The sequence below is a fragment of the Lissotriton vulgaris genome, chromosome 3_1 (assembly GCF_964263255.1).
Source record: "Lissotriton vulgaris chromosome 3_1, aLisVul1.2, whole genome shotgun sequence".
NCBI lineage: Eukaryota > Metazoa > Chordata > Amphibia > Caudata > Salamandridae > Lissotriton > Lissotriton vulgaris.
The window spans coordinates 1,893,479,329-1,893,504,876 of NC_141689.1; the positions used below are offsets into that span (position 1 = coordinate 1,893,479,329).

General features: G+C 44.4%; 1 protein-coding gene across 13 annotated transcripts in view; it reads left to right on the forward strand.

Annotated features, from left to right (window-relative positions):
- Positions 1–25,548, forward strand: part of RAPGEF2 (Rap guanine nucleotide exchange factor 2) — a 924,668-nt gene that overhangs the window by 353,454 nt on the left and 545,666 nt on the right. For all 13 annotated transcript variants that reach the window (XM_086962364.1, XM_086962365.1, XM_086962376.1 and 10 more), the window contains exon 4: positions 2,439–2,522. In XM_086962364.1, the coding sequence (XP_086818490.1) occupies positions 2,439–2,522 (84 nt within the window). The remainder of the gene's footprint in view (positions 1–2,438; positions 2,523–25,548) is intronic.

Sequence of the window (25,548 nt, forward strand, 5' to 3'; positions counted from 1 at the left end):
CTAGCTTTTACTTCTTCATTGTTACAAATTGAGTGTCTAGTTGGAGGAGGTTTGTACCCTGTCCAAGTAGGAACAACAATCCTAGTCGGGTTAATTCAGATACACAAACAAAATTAGCCTGTGCTCACCCTCTGGTAGCTTGGAACAGAGCAGTCAGGCTTAACTTTAGATGTATAAAGTATTTGTGCAACACTTCAAATACAGAAACGCAGTGAAAACACCACAAAAAGGCTACACACGAGTTTAGAAAAATAGAGAATATGTATCTGAGTAACACAAGACCAAAATGACAAATATTCAATAAGTAGAACTTGAGATATGAACTTTTAAAGCTTAAATCCCAAAACTGTTCTTAGAAGTCAATAGTGCTAAAGCTTTTCTTGATTTAACACTAGACAAAGTTCCGGCGAACCTTGATAGAATGCAGGCCGACTACAGGACCCACGCAGGGCCTGCTGAAAAATTACCTTGGATGCATCAAGCGTCGAAGACTATCTGCGTCTGTTCCGATTCATGCAGTGGGGCCAGTGTCTCAGTTGAGCCTCTCAGTCGGCATTGAAGGATGGGTGCTGCGTCGAAGTCGAACCTTGCAGCGGCGTCTTCGAATTGGGGCTGTGATGTCAAACCTCGAAGTTGGGACCCGCGTCATCATTGAATCAGTGCTGCATCAACGTTGGAAGGCACTGAATCAGTTTCAATCGGTGCAACTGCATCCCTTTTTATTTTCTTCTGAAAACAGCTGCAGAACTCACTTCTGAGAACCAGGACTGGAGGGGCACCCCGGGAAAGGGTAGGAGCCACAGATGGCAGAGTCTAGCAGCACCAGCAGGGTCGCAAGAAGTATTTTGTGACCCTGAGTCTTAAGAGAACAGGAGGCAAGACAGCAAGCCCTTGGAGAAACCTGGGCCCAAGTATGTGGAGAACAGGTCCAGTCCTTCTCACTCCCAGGCAATCAGCTGGCAGGAGGCCAGCACAGAAAGCAGTTAGCAAAGTGTAAGTGCCTCCTGCAGCACAGCAGCTCATCTTCCAGGCAGAATGTCCTTCATTCCCACAAAGTTCTGATTTGGAGGTGTCCGGGGTCCAGTACTTATATCCAAATGTGCTTTTGAAGTTGGGGGGACTTCAAAGAGGCCTTTAACCCCTTCGCTGCGGCGGCTATTCCGCCGCAGCGCTAAGGGGGAGTCGGGGCCGCGGGGCGCTCCCGTGCTCGTGACGGAACCGCTCCGTCACTGCCCGCGGGTGAGCTGTGCTTGTGACGGAACGGTTCTGTCACGGCCCCGCCTGCTCTTCAGAACTTCAGTGCAGGCGCGGAATTCGCACCGCGCAGGCACGGCGAGCGGGCCGTGACAAAACCGTTCCGTCACCAGCACAGCCCACCCGAGGCTCGTGACGGAACGGTTCCGTCACGAGCATGGGAGGGGTTAAAGATCTTGGATTAGCTCTGTTAAAGTTTGTTTCTGTGAAAGTAGGTTTTAAAAATATTACTTTTGTTTATTGTTTTTTAAGGTGCTATATGGTTGCCTTTTTACGTTTTTGCTGTCAAATGTATCCCAAAATTTGCATGGGTGCTCTGCCCAGCAAACAACTCCTCTCCTGCCTTGCAAGGCTACTAGTAGCTTGTGGTGCAAGATGCCATGCATGGGCTACAAAGCAGGTCCATAGCGTAAAAGGTTTGTGGAACTATTTTTCTTTCTCCGTGGGATCCAGCCGCAGTCCGTGCAGGTAACAGCGGAGGGGCCACCTGGAGGTGGGGCGGATTTCGAGGTACAATGCTGAGGTAAAATTATGTATTTAATTTTCCCTCTGTAATTTCCCTCAAAATCCCCCCCACAGGGCCCCACCGCTGCTACCTGCACGGACAGTGGCTGGTGGGATCACATTTCAGCCAGCGTCCTATTAGGTTGGAATCCTTTGAATACATTCTGTACTGTCCCAGGCTACAACCAAACTGTGATTTTATCAACTTGGTTAGCCTGAAGAGTACATTTTGCCATCCTTTGTTGTGTGTATTTAGCAATAATTGGCTTCAGGGTCGTCATTAGACAAGACTCCATTGTGGCAATTTGATCTGATATTGTTAGAATTTATATTGTTGCAGACTCTTGCAACTGTTACCAGTATTGATGGTCTCTGCCTAACTGGGCAGAGGGAATTACCAGGACTTACTCCACTGTTGAGTAAGGGCTTGGAGTAAAGGATGGGGCCAACCTTCGTTTGTTACATGGTTTTGATAAGGGATATATGTTACTTGAAGAGTATACCAAAATAATACCGCAATTACCCATGCTATTTTAAAAATTGAAGCTTCCGCACAGTTTTTTCACTCTTGCAAAATCTCATCACTATTTGAGCAACTGTTTTGTGGCTCTGGTTAGTTGGGTGAATTGATCTTGATATTTGTGTTGCTTGTCTCACCATATTGTCCGGTTTCATTGCAGCCCTGATGATATCGGCACCTGTTGGTATATCCTTCTTTCCGGCTCTGTCTTCATCAAGGAATCTATGTTTCTTCCAAGGAGCAGGTATGTTTGCTACCCTGTGGGGCATTTTCTGTTTCTATCTAGTCTACTCAAATGTTTGCCTTTTGGTGTGGCATGCCATATCATCGTTGTGAATGTGTTGCGAAATAATAGAGGTGTAAATAATTTTTTATGTAATGTAGATTTCCTACCCATTCATTGCTCATATGAGCATTTGTTGTTTGTTCTAAAAGACTAACCCATTTGTACAAAGCTCCAGTTTTACTTCAGAAACAGAAATGGACCAAAGGGTTGTAGTTTTCATAATTCTTTATCTATATTGGCTTTCTGCGGGGCTTTGTGGACACTCAAACAGAGCCTTTTTCTTTCAAAAGGAGTGATGAGAAAACAATCACTGGCATGCACACAAGACTGACGTCATATTGGTATCGGGATTACACAGATGTCCAAATGTAAATAATCAAATTCTGTAAATGAACGCATTAAGATTAAAAGTCCTTTCGATCTCTGGATGAGTAGGGAATTAGACTCAAGTCAGAATGATTGATAAGCCTTTTGAGGTTTCTTGTTGGCCTTTGCCATTGTCCTACAACCGGCTGGTAAATAATCTGGTCACCAGCTGATAACGCGGTGCAAAATTCTTAAAGTGACAGCCAACAAAGTATGCTCTATAATGAATATATTCACAGAAGGTGTCCAAAAAGCCCCATTAGGAGTTAAGTCTTGAGGTCACTTAGTTTTTTTTTTTTTTTAAATCAGTACTGTAGATGGTCAAGAATAAGGATTTAAGGGGAATATGTATCAAAACACAGTTTTGCGAGTCCTTAATAGTGATTTTAGCGAAACGCTATTAAGGACTTGCAAAATGAAATGTAAGTAGGGGTCTCAATAATAATTGAGATTCCTACATATTCCTTAATTGCGAATTCCGAATTGCGATTCACAATTAAAGAATACCTTCCCATTCATTCCGATGTGCCTAGAGGCCCATAGGAATGAATGGGAAGACATTCGCAATTTGCGAGTACCCATTACGTACTTGCAAATGCAATTTCAAGGGTGCAATAGTGTCAAAAAGACACCCTGTTGCACACCTGAAATATGCATGTGTGGCGAACATACATGGCCTAAGGGCATGTATGTGAACCACATGGCACTTTGAAAAGTACAAAAAAAGTTACTTTTTCAAGGAAATCGCAAATTACCACCAACTTGAAGTTGGTGGTAATTTGCGATTTCTTAAGGCAAATTCGCTCAACTTGGGTGCTTTCAGAATTACATTTAAGGAATCTCAATTTGCGATTTCTTAAATGCATTTGCAAAATAGGGAATCGCAAATTTTGCGATTCCTTTTTTGCGATGGCCTTTTGGGATGATACATCCCAAAAGGCTTTTTCCCATTCGCAAACGGGCCGATTCTGAGAATCAGCCTGTTTGCGAACGGGAAAAGGGCTTGATGCATATGCCCCTAAGCTACCTGTGAGCAGTGTTTAAGGGGTCTGCTCTTCTGCTTGAACAAAACAATACGATTTAGAAAAATTAGTACTTCTGTGCAAGGTATTACTGCACCCCATCTGGAATATTGGTTTGTTCTGGAAAGCATCACTGACTGAGCAGCGACAGTCCTGGTAAAGGCTACACCGATTGAGCGAGGGCTGAACAGTCAGGGGAGAGAAAACATCAATGTATTTAGCCCATGCGGTCACAAGTAGCACCAACACATCTGGTTCCTTCTCCGCTTTCAACATGTTTTGAATTCCATTACAATGCAACCATTAATGCTCTTTAATATCCTGGCACTATTCAGTGCTTCTCTGTTAGCCAGGTTGATGTCATACATATCTAGGTTTTCTGACAGATTTGGGTAGGATGGGCAGGGCTCTGAAGAATGCCTTTGAAGGGAGCAGCAGTGCCATGTAAATACTGTGGCTCTTCTGAGCTAAGCTTGACATATCAAGAGAATTGCTGCAATGAAGCGTATCTAAAAGATGAAGGATATCCACTTTTGCTTCTAGGATTGTAAAAATAAAGAGTTGTCTGCACCATGAACACTGTTTAGTCTAGCAAGGGCCTTGCCCTTAGTTCTGGGACCTAGATTTGACGTGCAAAATGGCTGTATTGCTGCGACTTTAAAATAAAACATGAGCATTTATGAAAATAGGATTTTAAAGTCATCTTTGTCATACTTTGTAGCCTTGGAGGGCAGAGGCTCAGTCGCCTACCAGCTGTTGGATCATAGACTTTTAGTAACATTATTTGAGATTTATCAGTCTTGTATGCTGCACTGCTGTCCCTTTAAGTTTAATGCACAATATATTACATAATTCGAGGTAAAAACCCATGCTTAAAAGATAAATAAAAACGGTCTTGTTTAAAACGTGTCCCCACCCGAATAGTCCATCTCAGTACACATAATTTAAGTTCCTGCTCACAGGACATTTGTTATAAGTGGTTAAACGGTAATTGATAATTCTGTTGCACCCAAAGGATGATGAAGTGAAAAGTTCTGTACAGTTCTCTAAATAGCAAGTAGGTTGTTAGATGAAAAATCATGCTAATAATGTTTTACCTAGAGAAACCTGTGTTTAACACTGGGCAGCCAAGATTTCGTTTTCCTTCCTTTCAGCGTCTTAATATAAATCTATTCTGAAAATGTTGTTAATAATAGCCCTTGGCAGGCTTAATATGTTGGTTTGTGACGCTGTACTTTTTTTTAAAAGGCGCATGAACACAGCCCTCCTTCTCTTTTCTGTAGTTTCTGCACAGAGTGCTTAATTGAGAAACCTGGTGATGTGTTCCCACAGGCGTTCCTTCTAAACTGAGCCTGAAAATGGAGTTTTTAAAGTTCTGACAGGCTGTGAGGGAACTGGCAGAGACAAGTATGTATATATGTACCTTTATAGTGGGGTCATAGCCTGGACCATCACCTCATGCAAGCTGCCCGTCATGTCTCGGCACTCATGGTAGAGTTCTGTGGTAGTATTCTGGTGGAGACATCTGGCAGCAAATTTCTCAACTTAAAAATGTCCTCCGAGGCACCAGACTTGTCTGGTAAACTTTTTCCTCAGCAGTAGTTTTTACAGCACCACCAGGTGGACCATGAGGCTTCAGGCAGTAACGACTCCACCCGCATGAGTTTACTACACCTGCTTATAATGGTCAGCATGCCTGTTTTTCTGTGCCTCATAGATGTCCTATGCTCGCTCTCTCTCTCTCTCCATGCTTCACCTATGAACATTTCTCGGCTTCAATTGTGACCAAATCACATGTCTCCCTGAAGGTTTCAAGGTTCAAGCCCGGTCTTAACTGCCAATGTCTGAATTAGATCCACACAACACCTCCATGTAATGTCTTGGATCCTATCCTGCCAGCTTGGCATTCAGCTTGTGTTTCCTGATTTACCTAAAGGCCATCCGGGAGCAAGAGGCCAATTTAATTTTGGGCAAGGACTGCATTTACATGCCAACGTGTACTCCTTCCGCTACAGGTAAATCTCTAGATAAGGGACGGTCTTCTCACGAAAAACATAAAGAGCACCATAGTAGATAGAAACTTTGCCTTGACTCCAGCTGTCCTCTTTCATGGACTGTCGGAGTCAAGGCAAAGTTCCCCGATGCTGAGCTCTTCCTTGTCCTCTAATACGATTCTGAAGCTGCGGAATCATTCAACTGGAGTTTGTTACTTCAGTTGCTTACCTCTTGCAAATTGAGATCTTCTGGCAGGCCATGCTTTGACTTCTTTAGAGTAGTTCTGGCACCTCTTGGTCACTCTTCAAAGGCAGAACTGCTCCTTCGTTCTTGGTGACTGACGGCTCCGACGCCTCCGAATTCCTCGCCTCTGCAGGCTCTGGCGGCTAAACCGAAGCTGTGGACCCCAGCATCATCCACAAGATTGCCCCTGAGCCTGGCACAGTATCCTCAAACACTGGTTCTTATAAATGTCATTTATATAATTCCCAAGAATCAGTGAAATCACTGCACTCATTTAATGCTATTATGCTACAATATACGACAAGCACCCGCTGTGGTTTAATATAAAACACAAGTTTTATACACTTTTCAAAGCACAGAAACAAATATGAAAGAATCTTGAACAGAACATGAACAAAATCTGAATAATTTTCTTCAGTGCAGTATGTTCTCCATGGACGAAAGAAAACCACAAATAAAAGAAACTTATGGTGTAGGTGACTCTAATGAGAGAAATTGTGAGTTCGTAACGAGCAACACTTTGGGTATAATAAATTCATTTTATAGGATGAGTTGTATTGCTTGTTTGTTATTTAATGTTGATGACATTTCGATACTACCCTCATCGAGTTAGCCACCTTTCATCAGAACACTAGTAATATGGGAACATAGTAGGCAGCTTCCAAATTGGAACCAGAAGCCAGTCAACTGTGTGAGGATGGTAAAACAGGGAGTGACTATTATTATTCATGTGCATTGAAGATGCTTTTCATTTTTGTGGGTGCTTTGAGCATCTACTAAATCTAGCAATAAGAAACTGTCCCAAGACCAGCCACTGTAATCAGGAAGACTTACCGCACAAATGTAGAAGTGGTGTAGAAATTGAGCGGTCTTGCCTGAGCGACAAAACAACTACTTATCACTGTGCATCCACTCACATTGACTGCAAACCTGAATCACTGCATATCGCAACACCAACTAGAGTGGGTAATATTAATCCCCAGGCCACAGAGCCACTTGGAGAATGAAACGGCAACCTGAAGTGATGGAAGTAATCTTCTTGCGATTGGAGTCTCGATCCATGGACCTCTTTACCATGGCCCAGAACAGGAAATATCCTCAGTTTTCTGTCATACACTTCCCTCTAAAGGGTTTCCGAGGGAAGCCTTCAAGTTCAGCTTGTCTCAACGCCTGCTGCATGCTTAATCGGACAGCAGATCCTCCTAGACCCAGACCGGCTAAGGAGCATCTTGTACATCAATCTTTTCGTACTCCGCTTTCCTCTGATTCTTATTCTCCCATGCATGGTGGACTTGCTCTCACAGCAGGATGGTTAGGACCTTCACCCCAACCCTCAAAAGCTGTGGCTGCTGTCATTTAGTTTAATCGGTGCCCTCTAGAAAACCTTTGCCTAGCTGATGAAGTTGCAAACATCATCTTGGCTGCCTGACAGCCTGCTATGAAAAACATTTAATCAGGTCTCCGGATCAAATGTGTGCAGTAGATAGACTCAGAAGTCTGGGATCCCTTCAATCAAGCCTTTCTGACATTGTTTATTTAACACTGTCTTTTGCCCTCATGGGAATGAGAGTATCAGCATTCAAAGGTTATATGGCTGCCCTTCCAGCTTTCAAATGTCTCTAAGATCAGCCATAACTGTTGTAGTCACCTGTTGTGGCATATTTTATGACAGATTTGCTTTACCTGTTTACTTCCACACTGTTCATTGTTCTTCATTGTGATCTAAATCTTGGGTTGTCTTTCTTAATGGCCTCTCCTTTCATGTTTCAGTTGTCTTTTTGACTTCTGTAGACTGCTGATGGCAGCAATAGCTTCAGCTCATAGTGTTTGAGAACTTCAGGCCCTCTCAGTTTGACCCCTTTCGCAGTTTCCTAACCTGGCCAGTAGGTCCTCCCTCCCTACCCACCCAGCCCTCCCTAATTCTGGTCTTTCATTTGGTCCAGATTGTCAGCCTTCCAGTTTCATCCCACCCTGTCTCCTACTACATCGACTGCACACAACAGGACAGAGTGGATGATCAGCGCACTGTGTCCTTTGCTGGAGTCAACAAAGGCAATTCGGGAACCAAAACCCGCCATTTCTAATTGGGTCTTACTATTTGTCAAGATCTGCTATGCCTTGGCAAAGTAACTCCCTCCAGAGGACATTCACACGCAGTCCATTAGTTCCATGGGTGCTTCCTCTGCTCTCAACAGAGTTGTTAAGGTGGCTGGCATATCCTGGGTGGCTATGTAGTTATTTCTGCATATGACTGCTAGAAATGAAAGTAAAACAACAGACAACAATCCCAGGTAAATAATTGCACACCTAATGGGATCCACTGTTGAAGTATTTTTAAAAATGCATGTGCTATACAGTACATCTTTTTGTGATTATTGGGTGTAACATTCCGTCGAAGTATGGGATCTGATCTCCAGTAGGGAGCCGGACCTATGCTTCTTGACAGAAACCTGGCTTAAACCCCATTTAACACCCGTTATAACACTGGGAATCCCTATAGGCTACAAAATAGCCAGGATGGATCGGCCATTGAAAATCGGTGGCGGGATAGCGATAGTACACACGGAAGAAATCAATGTTAATATTCTGGATGAAATATGTACCCCTGAGCTAGAACTTATGATTTTTAATCTTAACTTTTCTACAAAATCTAGCAGGAAAGGAGCGTTAATATACCGCCCCCCTGGTCCATGTAAAAACACCTCTGTGACATTAATGGAAGCTCTGGCGCCCTATGTATGTGACAACTCAGACTTCCTTCTCTTAGGGGACTTCAACATTCACAGTGAGGTCGTAAACAGCTCCGAAGTTAAAACTTTTATTAGTGATCTAAGCTCACTAGGTTTAAAACAGATCAACAACGGGCCCACCCACACGGCGGGACACACGTTGGACCTAATTTTTACTAACTCTTTATCTATTGAATGCTCCCTCCCTTACCAAGTAGACTGGACAGATCACTACGTTCTGGAATTCTCCACCCCCTTTCCCACCCCTCACACCCAAAAACATCAGACCTTACCCTGTAAAAGAAGACCCTGGCACAGATTAACTCAGGAAAACTTCTGTAAAGCATTTGGGAAGCCCACAATGAGTGGAAATGACAACATAGATAAAGCCTTACAAGAATATGAAGAAATGCTGTCACATACAATTGATAAGACCATCCCTCTGAGAACTTTTAAACCTAAACCCACTCCTAAACAGGAGATATGGTTCTCGGAAAGCCTGAGACTATCCAAACAAGCTACACGGAAGTTAGAAAAGAAATGGAGGGTCTCCCGCCTAGACAGCGACAAACATATCTACAAAGAGTCTTTGAAAGCCTACCACAAAGAAATCCGATCAGCACGGAAGAGCCATATAGCCTCACAGCTTTTGGCGGCCGGTAATAACTCTAAGACTCTGTATCAGATTCTACTGACCTTCACTAAACCTACTGCTTGTGAAAGTCCGGAAGTGGCATCGCAACAATTATGCGACAATATTTCCCACTTCTTTACAAATAAAATCGATGCCATTTATGAAAAAATTCTACTTTCCAACTTGATATACAGTGCTACAAACAACCTCATAATAAACCCTGCTAGCCCTCTCCCTTCTGAGAACTCCCTCTCTGTATTCCCCCCTATCCAGATTGAGGAAGTACTGGCGCTTACGTCCCAGATAAAGAGTGGCTCCCCCACAGACACCATCCCAGCACGTATTATGCCCACTCTAGCCAAAGCCCTAGGACCTACCATCCAGAGATTAATAAATCTCTCACTTAGTACGGGGCAGGTCCCACTTGGATGGAAAAAGGCATTGGTTAAACCTCTCAGGAAAAATACCACCATTTCCTGGAGTGAGCTTAACAATCTCAGACCAATATCCTTACTCCCCTTCTTGGGCAAAATCACAGAAAAACATGTGAATAAACATCTGTCGAGATACATTGAGTCTGCAGGAGTACTGGATCCATCGCAATCGGGCTTCAGGCCCAAACACAGTACGGAGACCGCTTTAATGTCAGTCGCAGACGATTTGCATATGTACCAGGATGGGGGGTTCTCCGTCATCCTGGTACTACTAGATCTGTCTGCGGCGTTTGACACCGTATCTCACCCCATTCTCATGACCAGGCTGGAAAACATCGGCCTAAAAGATGAAGCCCTCGAATGGGTAAGGAGTTTCCTAACCAATCGGACCCAACAGGTAATCATGGGCAATTTTCGGTCAGAGGAAGTTGAGATCACCAAGGGGGTGCCACAGGGCTCATGCTTGAGCCCAACTCTTTTCAACATATATGTGGCACCCCTGGCTAACATCTTGAGAGCATATGGATTTGTTCCTATATCCTATGCTGATGATACTCAACTCCTCTTTCCCTTTAAAACCTTAACACCCGAAGTCAGGAACTCCTTCTCCTTGGGAATGAAAGCGGTAGCACACTGGATGTCTTCCAACTTTTTACAATGCAATGTTGGAAAGACGGAAGTCATGTTGTTTGGGGGGGTAAGACAACTCTGGACTCCGGACTGGTGGCCACAAGACCTTGGCCCAGTACCAGAACCGAAACCATCTGTAAAAAATCTGGGGGTCCGGCTGGACCAGGAACTTTCCCTCAAGCAACACGCCAACCAGGTGGTGGGATCCTGCCTCCACATAATTGGTATGCTACGCAAAATCTTCCCCCTCCTGCCAGATGCCAGCAGAAGAACATTGGTACAGGCACTAGTCATAAGTCGCCTTGACTATTGTAACGGCCTGTTGCTAGCTGCCAATGAGGGAGTCATGGCAAGACTGCAGGTAGTCCAGAATACGGCTGCCCGGCTAGTCCTAAATGCGCCCCCTCGCTCCCCTTCTAAGCCCCTACTGGAAAAGCTTCATTGGCTACCCATCAGACAGAGGGCTAAATTCAAGGTATGCTGTACCATACATAAGAGTCTCAATGGTATGGGTCCGACATACCTGGCCACCAAATTTGTCCCCTATCAGCCCTCCCGCCCTCTTCGCTCGAGCGAACAAGGCCTTCTAGTAGTGCCTAGGGCAAGGAAGGCAAGACAGGGCAGTAAAGCTCTCTCAATAGCTGGACCGTCTCTTTGGAACAGCCTTCCTAATTCCTTAAGGCTTTGCACAGAATACCTTCCTTTCAGGAAGATGCTAAAGACCTTCCTTTTCAGCTCCTAGACAGCTCACGTTCTCCCGATCGCACTGTGGCAGATGTCAAAAGCGCGTAGATGCTCCCATGGGAGTCGATACCAGCGCTATACAAGCCAGTAAATAAATAAATAAATAAATAGGGATGGGAAAGGATATTAGATTGCTCAATATCCAAAAGTTCAATATAGCATTAAGCACTGTAAAGAATACGTCCATACGCATTCCACCAAAGAGTAGCAAAGAATACATTTATGGTTTCATCATGAATCCTCTTGGTTTCCTCCATCTATATTTTACTGGTCCAAATATCATACTCCCAATTCAACGCTAACCTGTTTAGTTTCTGAAAAATATTTCCTGGAGCTTCATCAGTCTGGGAAAGATTAAGAACACATCTTTACATAAAATCTTAACTTGCACATCAATTTAAACATGTGCTCAAATTCCACAAAAAGAAAGAAGATATGAAATAACTTAGGATATTAGTTTGTTATATTTTACACAAATTGCAATCATAATATCTGGAATATATGCTATGTTTATGGTCTTGCCATGCGCCCTTAAAGGATGCGACTACACAAGACTTCTGCTTATCATGTTGTAAATTTATTACTGCACTGTAATAATATGACGACTTTCTATGTTATATGTTTAGACCCGAAAAGTAAATCTACTTACTGTGAAAAAACGGTGTTCAAAGGAATTACCATTTTTGTTAATTGGAAAAATGGGATTTAGAACAACAGATGAGTTGAGGGGCATGTAGTAATGAACATGTTATTCTAGGACTGTATCAGGAAGCAAGGTGTGAATGAAAGTTGTTTTTTTTAATGGAAAATGCAATTAATTTAAACTCCGGTGGAATGCTTATGGACTTACAGCTTGATTCATCAAGGTCCCGATTTGCGAGTCCTTAATAGCAATATTCTCTTCCTAACGGAAACTTGGCTAGGACCGAACTCGGACCCCGACATTGTTAACTCTCTACCCCCGGGTTTCCTTATCCATCACCTGGATCGCCCTAAAGGAAAAGGTGGAGGCATCGCTATCATTTACAAAGACCACCTTTCTTGCCGTCTACAAGGCAGTCATCTCTTAGACTGCGAAAACACCATGTTTTCTATCCAGATCTCACCATGTAAATCCCTATCGGGTTTCCTCATCTACCGCCCTCCGGGGCCCCTAGGTCAATTCTGTGAATCCCTCACGGAACATACATTTACACTAGCCGCTACCCACCCCGAATGTCTGATCCTAGGTGACCTGAATATCCATTTTGATAAAAAGGAAGCCAAACCAGCCACCGACCTGATAGCAGATCTCTAATCTCTCCAGCTAAAATTAACTAGTCGTCTTCCTACCCACTCACAGGGACACTTACTAGATCCTATTTTCTCGAACATCAACAATCTCACTTGCCTGGACCCCATCCTGGTGCCCTGGACCGACCATTTCCTAGTCCCAATGATTTGGCAGCTACCTCCCACTCCGCGTCCTACTGCACAACCTAACAAACCCACGCGACCCTGGTCCAAACTAGATGTAGAGAATTGGAAACTTCAGCTTGAATGTTCCCCTCCTGAACTTGATACTAACCCAATTCGCGCCGACGCAGAGTTTGCCACATGGATAGGAGACTCTCTGGACAAAACACTTCCCAAAAAAATCTCCAGCAACCCACGGGGCAAAGCCTCCTCCCCCTGGTTCACTAGTTAAATGCGGCTTCTAAAAAAAGCACGTAAGAGATCAGAAAGAGACTGGAGGACAAACTTCGACGACGAGAAAAAAACTGGATATAAAAAAACCCTCCTCAAATATAAAAAAGCACTTAAAACTGCTCAAATTAACTACTTTGAGGAGAAAATAAGATCCTCCACCAAAGTGCCGGAACCCCCTCCCCTGATCGAACCCTCAGCTACTCGCTGCAATGAACTTGCAGAATTTTTTAACCAAAAAATCAACATCATCATCAACTCCCTTCCTCTGTCCACTCCGGACACTCACCTCACCTCCTCCGATGCCGATCCACCCACCCACCCACGTGCAGCAACAGCCGACCTGTTGTCAGATTTCACTCCCCTGACAACAGACACCATCCTTCCCATACTGAACTCTATCAAAAGCGGTTCCCCCACAGACCCGGCACCACTCAACATCCTAAAATTAGTCGCACCCACCATTCTCCCCCACTTGATCAAACTAATTAACAGCTCACTCGCCTGCGGCGTTGTCCCCCCGAGCTGGAAAAAAGCAATGGTGAAAGCACTGATTAAAAAAACGCACCTGGATCCACTAGAACTGGGCAACTACAGACCGATCTCCCTGCTCCCAGGCATTAGTAAAATAGCGGAGAAGTACGTCAACCACAGCCTATCCCTCCACCTTGAAACCAAAGGTCTGCTGGAACCTTCCCAGACGGGATTTAGGCCAGGCCAGAGCACAGAAACTGCAATTTTGGCGGTGGTCGAGGAAGCAAGGAAAATCATGGATACAGGAGGGTCAGTGGCAGTGATCCTCCTGGACCTAAGCGATGCCTTCGACACCGTCAACCACTCTACTCTGATCCACAGGCTCAGAGACCTTGGTATTGCAGGAACGGCTCTTACCTGGCTCAAATCCTTCCTGGAGAACAGATCTTTCCAGGTGGCAGATGGAAACTTCACGTCCAAGCCTACGGCCATCAGCTGCGGGGTCCCTCAGGGCTCCTCCCTGAGCCCGACCCTTTTTAATGTCTACATGTCCCCCCTTGAGAAAGTCGTCGCCCCATTTGGGATCAAGCTTCTAACCTATGCCGACGACACTCAACTCGTGGTCTCCCTAAGCCAGCAAGATCATTCCCTTCCCAACCTACAAACCTGCCTCACCGAAATAACCAAGTGGATGAACCTTTCCCACCTCAAATTGAACAACGACAAAACAGAGATAATGATTCTAGGCAATAAATCTCTCTACAACCCCACTTCCTTATGGCCACCCATCATGGGTCCCCCCCGCCCCGAAACATGAAATTAAGAGCCTGGGCATATGGCTAGATGAAGGCCTCAACTTCTCGGCCCAAGCAAGGAAAACAGCGGGAACATGCACGGCCTCCTACGGTCAGCAAGAAAAGTCTTACCCCTACTCCCTGCACATTCCCGCAAACTCCTAGTTCATGGCCTGGTGCTGTCCCGCCTGGACTACGGTAATGCCCTGTACCTAGGGGCCCCCAAAAAAAGTACTGTCCAAACTTCAGACAGTACAAAACGCTGCTGCCCGCATTCTTACAGGAACCAACCGCCGCTGCTCAGCCAAACCAGCCCTAACTGCTCTACACTGGCTCCCCGTCCAGGAAAGAATAAAGTTTAAGGCTCTTTGTACCACCTACAAAATCCTGCACGGTAAGGCCCCCCCAATACTACAAAACCTCATTTCACCCCATACCACTACAAGAACTCTCCGCTCCTCCAACTGCAACCTAGCCTTCATACCTAGAATCAAGAAAGCTCGTTCAGGCGGTCGATTGTTCTCATACAACTCATCCAAACTCTGGAATACCCTTCCCCCAGACATCAGAGCCCAACCCAACTTGCTCTCATTCCGTAGAGCACTCAAAACATGGCTATTCCCGTGAGACCCCACCGCAGAAAGTTCTTGTCAATTAGCGCTGGGACGCTCACGGGCAGCCATGCGCTCTACAAATCTGTCAAATAAAAATAAATAAAATAAATAAATTATTAAGGAATCGCTATTAAGGACTTGCAAAACGGGATTCATGTAGGAATCGCTAAATAAATTTAGATTCCTACACATTCCTTATTTGCGATTAGCTATTTGCTAATCGCAAATAAGGAATAACTCCCCATTCATTCCTATGGGCCTGCCTAAAGGCCCATAGGAATGAATGGGGAGTTATACCTTATTTGCGATTAGCAATTAGCTAATCGCAAATGAGGAAGCGATTTCAAGGGTGCCAGGGGTGTCCAAAGGACACCCTGTAGCACCCCTGAAATGTAATCTACATTAGTGTTGCTCACACACATGTCCAAAGGACATGTGTCTGTGTAGCATGCAACTTAGAGAAATGCATTTAAATGCATTTTTCTAAGTTTTCACTATTTACCACGAGGTTTGACTTCGTGGTAAATAGCGGTCCTAAATTGCGAATTCGCAATTTTTAAATGTTTCATGAATAGCATTTAAGGAATCTCTAATAGAGATTCCTTAAATGCTAATCCTCGCAAATTTGCGAATTCTTTGTTAGCGATTTTTGCATTTGGGATGATGAATCCCAAATGCAATAAGAACCCACCTCCCGCTTATTGTAGCCATTTTCTGTGTTTCATGTGTATTTTTATTTACGCAAAGCTCACTCGGATTGAGGTCCATGCTGCATTCACACCCGAGCTTCTGTTGGGAAGGAGAGTGTGGGAAGTTGTTGAAGACTGCAGAGCCGGCCATCTCGCGCACTGGAATTTTTTCTGGTATTGTCTTTTTACGTGCCTCTGTCATGGGACCCTCGGCGCTAACGCACAGCACGTACCTACTTATTAAATATATGTGAAGGAGGCGGCCTAGGGACTATCGGTACATATGATATGACTGTTTTACGTTCTGTTTGGCATCGACGTTATTCTGCCTTTTGACGGGTTCATGGGTTTTAAAATACTTTAAAAGAAAAGTTGTATACACATTTATTTAACAGTTTTATATAGCGGTAACTCAGCACAAGGGCATTAAGGCATGCGCACCACATTATATTACAAGGTCAGATTATGTTGTTTGTGTTTTTATATTTTGTAGGCACGGGGATATTAACTGATTTGCCTGAAATCGACGGATGTTGTTGAGCCTACGCCGGTGCGCTTTCTCGTCCATGTAAAGGCAGACTGTTTTACGTGCTGTTTGGCATCGACGTTATACTGCGTTTTGACGGGTTCATGGGTTTTAAAATACTTTAAAAGAAAAGTTGTATACGTATTTATTTAACAGTCTTATATAGCGGTAACTCAGCACAAGGGCATTAAGGCATGCGCACCACATTATATTACAAGGTCAGATTATGTTTGTGTTTTTATATTTTGTAGGCACGGGGAGATTAACTGATTTACCTGAAATCGACAGATGTTGTTGAGCCTACGCCAGTGCGCTTTCTAGTCCATGTAAAGGCAAATGGCCGGAGGGAAGCCGGATGGGGGCGGGAGAGCCTGGTGGGGGGGGGGGGCGGGAATGCGAACGAGGGAATGCAGGCGGATTAGGGAGATGCGCGTGCTTGTGTGGTCACGTGACTCACATGCACTGTGAAGAAACCGAAGTGGTTTGACGAGTCGATCGAGCCCTTGAATTTTCGCCTATTACATTCGCAAGCGAATGATAATAGGCGAAACCTAAAAATTGCACTCAAAGAGGGCCAGATTCTCAGAATCTGGCCCTTTTGCGAGCGCATTTCGCTTGATGAATCTAGCTGATAGTTCTTTGCCAAATATGAGTGCTTCATAGTCCAATCACTGAATAACAGGTAGTTTGCCATGGCTGTGCTTCCTGACTTCCTTAATTAATCTTTGCTACTCATTTCCACCACCCAAAGAGTATTGCTTTGAAACGCCTTCTTAAGGTTTGGAATCTGGAGAGAGTTACTTACTATCCGTAACAATGTCTCAGTTGGATACATTATCATCTCTCATATTTCTCACAGCCGTCCCCCCTCCCCTCATGAGTCAGATCCCAAAATACCCAGACTTATTATGTGGTTTTATTGGCAATGTCTTTGCTGCTTTGGATCCTCGCCATGTCGCTGGGATGCTGAAAAGTATCAGGAAACTGATGAAAGTATGCGCAGGTTGGCACTTTTTATATGCCAGTCATGTCCTGCATGCAGAGGTGTGACTGATGCCACAATGTGCCACCTGGCGGCACTGGAGAGTTACTGCTGGGTGTAAAGTTTTCTGGGCCAGTCTGATGCCCGGGGGGATATTCTTAAATTGGAGAAACTACAGAAAGATTACACATTAAACATAAATATTGCTATTAAAGGTTATATAACTTTTTCTTCTTCCTTGCTGCCCATCCATGCATATGCTACACATCCTCCTAGTGCAATAAACGAAAACAAAAAGAAAGACAAAATTAAAAATAATAACACACAGAAGAGGTTAAAGTCTCTTTTGAATCACCAACCGGATGTGTATAGAACTTTGTCGGAGGTCTGCTTTTGTGTACGTTGGAGTGATTGGCAATTTCCTCTGCCAACAGCCGAATCCCCTCAAGCAACTACATATGAATTTGCAATCACACTTGAATTTGCAGTTACAAATTGTCCAAATGCACTTAAAGGTAAATGCATCATAACAGCGTCACACACTTTTTCTCTTCCCTATGACTCCCTCATGATGCATCTGATTGGAGACCTTTCTGCCAAAGCCTCTTATGATGTTGCATTAAACTATGGACCATTCAGAACCTTTTAAACTGGACATGCTGCCCTAAACTTGCCCTATGAAGCATTCATAACACAAGTCTCTGCCTTCTTCACTTCCATTATCTTTCTGTATAGTACTTTCCCAACCTTCTGGATGAGCTGAGGTTCTCTGAACTTAGGCAAACTCTTATAATCTAACATAGACTGAAAACAGTGGCATACCCTGATAGGGAGTTTAACACTCCACGATACATTCACTTCAAACAAGCAGCTTGTGTTGAATGAATGAGTCTAAATTAGCTAAACATCTGAATTTTCTGTTCAGATTTTAAATTTGCATTTGGACTGGTCTTCCTTTATCTATCCATAACACTAATTTATTCGGGATATCTGCTATATCCACTGAATCTTCTCATCTTTGTCTTCTATGGATTCCATCATTCCGTAGCAAAATGCACATCCTTCTCTAGCTGTGGCCCCTCTTTCAGTACCAAAAAGCACCTATTCTGTGTCCTTTTGATATCCCTTAGTTGCTGCTCTGTGTTCTCCCCCTTCATCTCTCCCACATAAACCTCAGTTGGGTCATACTCTTTCTTTCTTATTACACATGTAAAATTGTTGAGGGTACGTTAGAGTATTTGGCTCTGATACAAAATAATTCTCCATTGTTGCTACGTATTCCTTTAAGACATTGGATATCCTTACTTTATTGCTAGCAGGTAAATAATCAAATCCATTTGGGTGGCTACACCTACATATGTTGTAAAGTGAATTTCTTTTCAGAAGAAACCCCTTACCCATCCACAATTGACAACAATTTACAGTTTTCAGCTATTAGACTGTTTTTCCATTTTGCGCAGAAGTACATTTTGTGGTTGTCATGCACCCAGCATACAAAAAATGTTCACAAGTGACATACTAAATTTCGAAGTAGATTTTAACTTCCAAGTCACTTGTTCAGAGGACGATAGCAGCTATGCTGCATAAATAGACCTCTCTGGCTACAATATATTGGACTATTCAAGTGTTAATTGATAATAACAACAAAAACAAAGTTTTACTGTGGAAGAGTGTCATGTGTCTAGAGGTGGGCAAGCCACTGAAGGCTCAACCCAGATGCCAGTCTCTGGCTCAGCTTGACGTCCTCTTGGACCCATGCACTAACCTTATGTGCTAATAATTAAAGACAACGCTTTAAACCTTTGATGTAAAGCAAAAGAGAGATATACCTATTGAGTGGCTGACTTGCGCAGTGTGAAATTAGAAACCTTGAGATCAATGCTGCTGGATTTGTCTGTGGCGTTTGACACTGTATCCCAAACCAGGCTGATTCAAAGGCTGCATTAGATTGGCGTTTTTGGTACAGCTTTACAGTGGCTTCGATATTTTCTAGAAAAATAGAACTCCAACTATCTTGCTGGGTGCATTCAAGTCCCGATCCATTTTGATGGACTAGGGGGTCCCGCAGGGCCCTTTTTAAGCCCTCATTGTTCAACATGTATGTGCCCCCCAGCCACTCGCTAAAACGTTTGGTTTTAAAATATCATATGCTGATGATACTCCGCTGTTATTTCCTTTGATAAAAACTTGCATGTAGTTAAGGACTATTTTTGTAAAGGTATGTAAGCTAAAGCAGAATGGATGACAACAAACTGTTTACAGTTAAACACTGACAAAACAGAAGTCATGCTGTTTGGTAAGGCCAAGCAACTTTTGTCTTCGGAATGGTGGCCTTTTTATTTAGGTCCTGCCCCTACGCCCAAATAGGCAGTTTGGGCTCTCAGTGCTACGATGGATCAATCTTTATCCATGAAAGAACATATTGCATCCTTTAGTGGTACCTTCTTCAACACAATGTGTCTCTTAAAGAAAGCATTTCCCTAGCTTCCTCTTTCTGTAGTGAAAACTCTTGTCCAGGAATTAATAATTGGCAGATTAGACTATGGGAATGCTCTACTTGCATCAGCGAATGAGACCTTACTAGCCAAAATGCAAGTTGTTCAAAACACAGCTGCACAGCTGGTTTGCAACCTTCCTCCCGGCTGTGCGTCTGACACTTATTGGCTTCCAGTTAAGAAAGGAGTAATCTTTATAATATCTTGCCTTATACACAAAACTCTAATTTTAATGGGAAGTGGCCCTGGCTATTTGCATAAGAATCTTAGATACTGGTGCCCAGTCAGGAATCTTTGTTCCAAGGATAAACCATGGTCACTCGTATACGATTGTCATGGTGAGGAGGCAGGCCCTTTTCTCATCTGCCCCCGTCCTATTGGAATAATTTGCCTTATCATGTGTGTACCTTCACAGAACATACCAAATTTAGTAATATGCTTAACACAATCTTCTTTTAGCTAGTTGTTTGACCTGTCTGTGTTCATCTTCAGCGTCGAGATACCCCTACGTGGGCGATTCTCGCACTGTATCAAATTAACATAACATAACAATCTTGGATTTACCGCTTGGCCACATTGTGTGATCCTATTAGAATATTTTATTTCACTGTGCTACCTTAGCTTTGTCGTTGCTTTTCGAGATCATCTTGAAATGCAGGAGTTCTGGTTGTGTGCAGTACAAAAAACTTCTTGTATGTTCGATTTAATAGAGTGCAATGTTGTACTACATATAATTAGAATCTACGTCATGGATATGGTGCATACTATAATAATAATATGACAACTGATTTGCCTCTTAGTTCAGGTGGAGGGATTTAAAATCTATCATTTTGAATAAATACCGCTCCATGTATTGATGTAGACTGATGTACTTATGTGGAATAAGTAAAAAAGAGAATTTTTAGTTTTGAAGAGGCTTTATAATAATTTTACATGCCAAACATTTTCATGGGTGGGTTTGTGCCAGGGCTTAGAGAGCCAAGCCAGGCCATTTGTTCTCTCTCATCATGTGTTTCCCTACCCTTCCACCATTGTTCCCTCTTACCCGTGAGCATTTCTCCCTCCCCCTCACTCCACGTTGCTGTTTCTCCCCCTACTCTTGCACAACGCCCTCTTGCTTCCCACCCCCACCAGCTGCTTCTCTGTTGTCCCCCAGTGCTATTTATTATTTTTTTTGTAAATTAAACTATGTCAACTTTTTTTTCTTTGGGAGGACCAGGCATATAATTGCTGCCAACCCTTTGGTTTCCTAAAAAAATAAAAGTAAAGCTCTTTCACTGTAGTTCATTTTATTTTTATTTGCCAATCCATCTCGGAAATGGTGTCATGTTGCTTGCGTACAAAATGAAGGCGCTGCATTATCGCACTTTTTTTTTTTTTTTTACTCGTTTGTTCATGCTGTACAGCTGATGCCGTTCAGCATTGACAAAAGATGTTTGTGGCTAGTAGTTCTCAAATGTAAGACCTATTGGCTTTGCCAATACTTGTTTTTTTCTTTCTCCACCAGGAACCTATTTTTCATTACAGATAAATTGCTTCCCCTACAGTCCAGTGAAATGTATGGATGCCACCGTGCTTTTCAAATGCAAGTGCTTAGTCACTCCTTTTCATCTCTAGGTGCAGCTTTGCAAAACAATTGTAAAAAGTTTTGTAAGTACCTTTAAAGTTAATTTAGGATTTTAACTATCTACCCAATAGCCGACCCTGTATCCCCACTCGCCATGTTCCAACACCTACTGATAAACGTAGTGGTACGGATTTTCTGCCATACTGCTGGGCTTTCAGTGTTGCCAGGTTCCATCTGTGGGGTACACGTCTTCAGACCTGATTATTGAAACCGCATCTGCCAGAGGTGGCATTTTTTGGGCTTACGCTAAGTGCTAGTGTGTGAAGAATGTTGTGCATTTGGCCTATTTGTTGTGGCTTCGCCCCCCCCTTCACTCTTCTGCAACGGCCATAGGGGCACTGCTTTCAGGTGGAAGGTGGTCTACTTTTTATATATATTTTTTATTTGGACATTAAAATAAAAATACGCCTTTGTCTGATCTGAGAATTGTTAAGAGACAGACAGCCGCCTTCGTCGGCATATCCAGGCCTTATCCCTTTTCCTGCAGGAGATTCGTGGGCGACGCCTTCTCCTGCAAGTGAGGAATGCCGATTGCTTCGTGTCCTGTTATGTGTTTGATTGAATTGTGTTCCTGTGTCTGTAATTTACCTCGGGGGATCTGCTTCAACAAAGGGGCCAGGCTGCAGCTCTGAGGGCCTAGGGCAGCAGGGCAGCTTTCATTTCCCTTCACGGGTATGGGCGTCGCCGTCCTGCTGTAGCATAATCACTCACCCCCGGGAGGGTCGGAAGGAGTTCTAGTGAAATGAAGCTTGGGGTTTTCTTTATTTATTTATTTATGCGTTTTTATATAGCGCGGACCTTACCCGAAGGTGTCAGAGCGCTTCACAATAGGAACAGAACTGATACATGAGAACATGACAAGTGAACAAATTACAAAAGCAAACGCTAAGTTACATGAGGCAAAAGTGACAATCGTGAACACACAAATACAAGAGGTAGCAAACGGTGCATTACAGGAGGAAAAAGTGACGTGTGCAGGTTACAAAAGCATACAAAGTACAAGTAGAGGTAAAATACGGCAATACATGGCAGACACTCAAACACAAGAACAAACGTTACGTAGGCAATGGTGGCACTTGTGCAAGTATCGAAAGCAAACAAAATGTAAGAGGTAGCAAACAGTGTGTTACAAGGGAAAAGTGACGTGCGCACGTTACAAAAGAGTACCAAACACAGTAAAAGGGTATTACTGCAATAAATGGCAGACTTTCAAACCACAGGAACACACTGGCAACATTTCCCTGTTCGTAAATATTTTAAGGTGACTAAACGTCTTTCTTGCGATCTACGGGGTCAATTCCTGTGTAGCCATGTATGTGTGACATAACCCACTCAGAAGCCTCTGACGCAGTCGGGTTTATCTCACCTCCGGTTTATGTCCACATCCGGTTTATGTCCACATCCGGTTTGACTCCTATATACCGTCCTTGCTCTTACCTTCAACAGTTTTGACCAGAAGGCATCTTCCTGGATAATAAATAAACAACATCTGCACTTTTATGCTTTCTGCTGTAGTTTGTGTTCGGAGTAATTCAAACTTTCGCGTACGGAGAGAACCTTTGCTACGGCTCCCTGGATGTGTTAGCCATACTGTACTCGCTGTGCTGTTGCAAGCGCACAGGGCAGGGAGCCCTCCGGACTCCGACATAGTCAATTTTATTGTAGAGTTAATAAAAAATAGTAATAGATATCTATAAAAAAGCCATATGATTAGCCCATAAAAAGGCAGATAAAACCAAGGGACAGAGCATAACTAGAAACGCAGAAGGATTACAGACCATGTGCACAGGGGCGGCTCTACGCTCATGGTGGCCCTGGGCAGGGAGCGTAGGTAGGGGGCCCCGGAGGAGGGGGTCCCCCCGGAACTCAGGAAGGTGTTTGGAAGTGGAACAGAGCCAGAGGCCTCCAAATCCCTGCCAGGGGCTGCCACGCAAATATGTATCCATCCTCAGAGGATTATTATATTAAGGATATATATTGCCGGGGTGGCCCTTGGGGTTTGGTGGCCCTGTGCAAGTGCACAGCTTGCACATGCCTAAGGCCGCCCCTGATGTGCACATTTTGCGGAGTTCAAGCCTAAATATAGGCAGTTGGGAGGTTTTCTTGCATGAGACTAGCCCGGTGCATTTCAAGCTTCAGAGGGCTTCTTGGTTGAGACCAGCCCGGTGCATTTCAAGCTTCAGGGGTCTTCTTGCATGAGACTAGCCCGGTGCATTTCAAGCTTCAGAGGTTTTCTTGATTGAGACTAGCCCGGGGCATTTCAAGCTTCAGAGGTGTTCTTGCTTGAGACTAGTCCGGTGCATTTCAAGCATCAGAGGTCTTCTTGCTTAAGACTAGTCCGGTGCATTTCAAGCTTCAGAGGTGTTATTGCTTGAGACTAGTCCGGTGCATTTCAAGCTTCAGAGGTCTTCTTGCTTGAGACTAGCCCGGTGCCTCACTGGTTAGAGGCGGCAGACCCGAGAGCAGAGGACGGCCCGGGACCAGGGTTCGATTCCCGGCACGGCAGGTTTCTGGACCAGGGTCAGCGGACTCGATAATTCTCTAGCCTCGGTGCCCACTCTGATCAGCGATCACACTCGGCAACTCTGGGCATTAGCTTGCCTCATCTTCACTAACGGCCCCACCAGACCGCCGGGGATGCCTGGTCTCACCCTGGAGATACCCATTAAGGGACCATCTCTCAGGGAAGCCAGGAAGGGTTTCGCAGCGGTCGAAGCGCCTTGGGACCCTACGGGTAAGTAGTGCGCTATATAAATGCCTATACATACATACATACATACAAGCTTCAGAGGTCTTCTTGATTGAGACTAGCCCGGTGCATTTCAAGCTTCAGAGGTCTTCTTGCTTGGGACTAGCCCGGTGCATTTCAAGCTTCAGGGGTCTTCTTGCTTGAGACTAGCCCGGTGCATTTTAAGCTTCAGGGGTCTTCTTGCTTGAGACTAGCCCGGTGCATTTTAAGCTTCAGGGGTCTTCTTGCTTGAGACTAGCCAGGTGCATTTCAAGCTTCAGAGGGCTTCTTGGTTGAGACTAGCCCGGTGCATTTCAAGCTCAGGGGTCTTCTTGCTTGAGACTAGCAAGCTGCATTTTAAGCTTCAGGGGTCTTCTTGCTTGAGACTAGCCTGGTGCATTTTAAGCTTCAGGGGTCTTCTTGCATTTCAAGCTTCAGAGGTCTTCTTGCTTGAGACTAGCCCGGTGCATTTCAATCTTCAGAGGGACTCTTGCTTGAGACTAGCCCGGTGCATTTCAAGCTTCAGGGGTCTTCTTGCTTGAGACTAGCCCGGTGCATTTCAAGCTTCACGGGTCTTCTTGCTTGAGACTAGCCCGGTGCATTTCAAGCTTCACTGGTCTTCTTGCTTGAGACTAGCCCGGTGCATTTCAAGCTTCAGATGTCTTCTTGCTTGAGACTAGCCCGGTGCATTTCAAGCTTCAGGGGTCTTCTTGCTTGAGACTAGCCCGGTGCATTTCAAGCTTCACGGGTCTTCTTGCTTGAGACTAGCCCGGTGCATTTCAAGCTTCAGATGTCTTCTTGCTTGAGACTAGCCCGGTGCATTTCAAGCTTCAGAGGGATTCTTGCTTGAGACTAGCCCGGTGCATTTCAAGCTTCAGGGGTCTTCTTGCTTGAGACCAGCCCGGTGCATTTCAAGCTTCAGGGGTCTTCTTGCTTGAGACTAGCCCGGTGCATTTCAAGCTTCAGTGATATTCTTGCTTGAGACTAGCCCGGTGCATTTCAAGCTTCAGGGGTCTTCTTGCTTGAGACTAGCCCGGTGCATTTCAAGCTTCAGAGGTCTTCTTGCTTCAGACTAGCCCGGTGCATTTCAAGCTTCAGAGGGATTCTTGCTTGAGACTAGCCCGGTGTATTTCAAGCTTCAGAGGGCTTCCTGGTTGAGACTAGTCCGGTGCATTTCAAGCTCAGGGGTCTTCTTGCTTGAGACTAGCCCAGTGCATTTCAAGCTTCAGAGGGCTTCTTGGTTGAGACTAGCCCAGTGCATTTTAAGCTTCAGAGGGCTTCTTGGTTGAGACTAGCCCGGTGCATTTCAAGCTTCAGAGGTTTTCTTGATTGAGACTAGTCCGGTGCATTTCAAGCTTCGGAGGTCTTCTTGCTTAAGACTAGTCCGGTGCATTTCAAGCTTCGGAGGTCTTCTTGCTTGAGACTAGCCCGGTGCATTTCAAGGATCAGAGGTTTTCTTGATTGAGACTAGCCCGGTGCATTTCAAGCTTCAGAGGTTTTCTTGATTGAGACTAGTCCGGTGCATTTCAAGCTTCAGAGGTCTTCTTGCTTGAGACTAGCCTGGCTTCATTT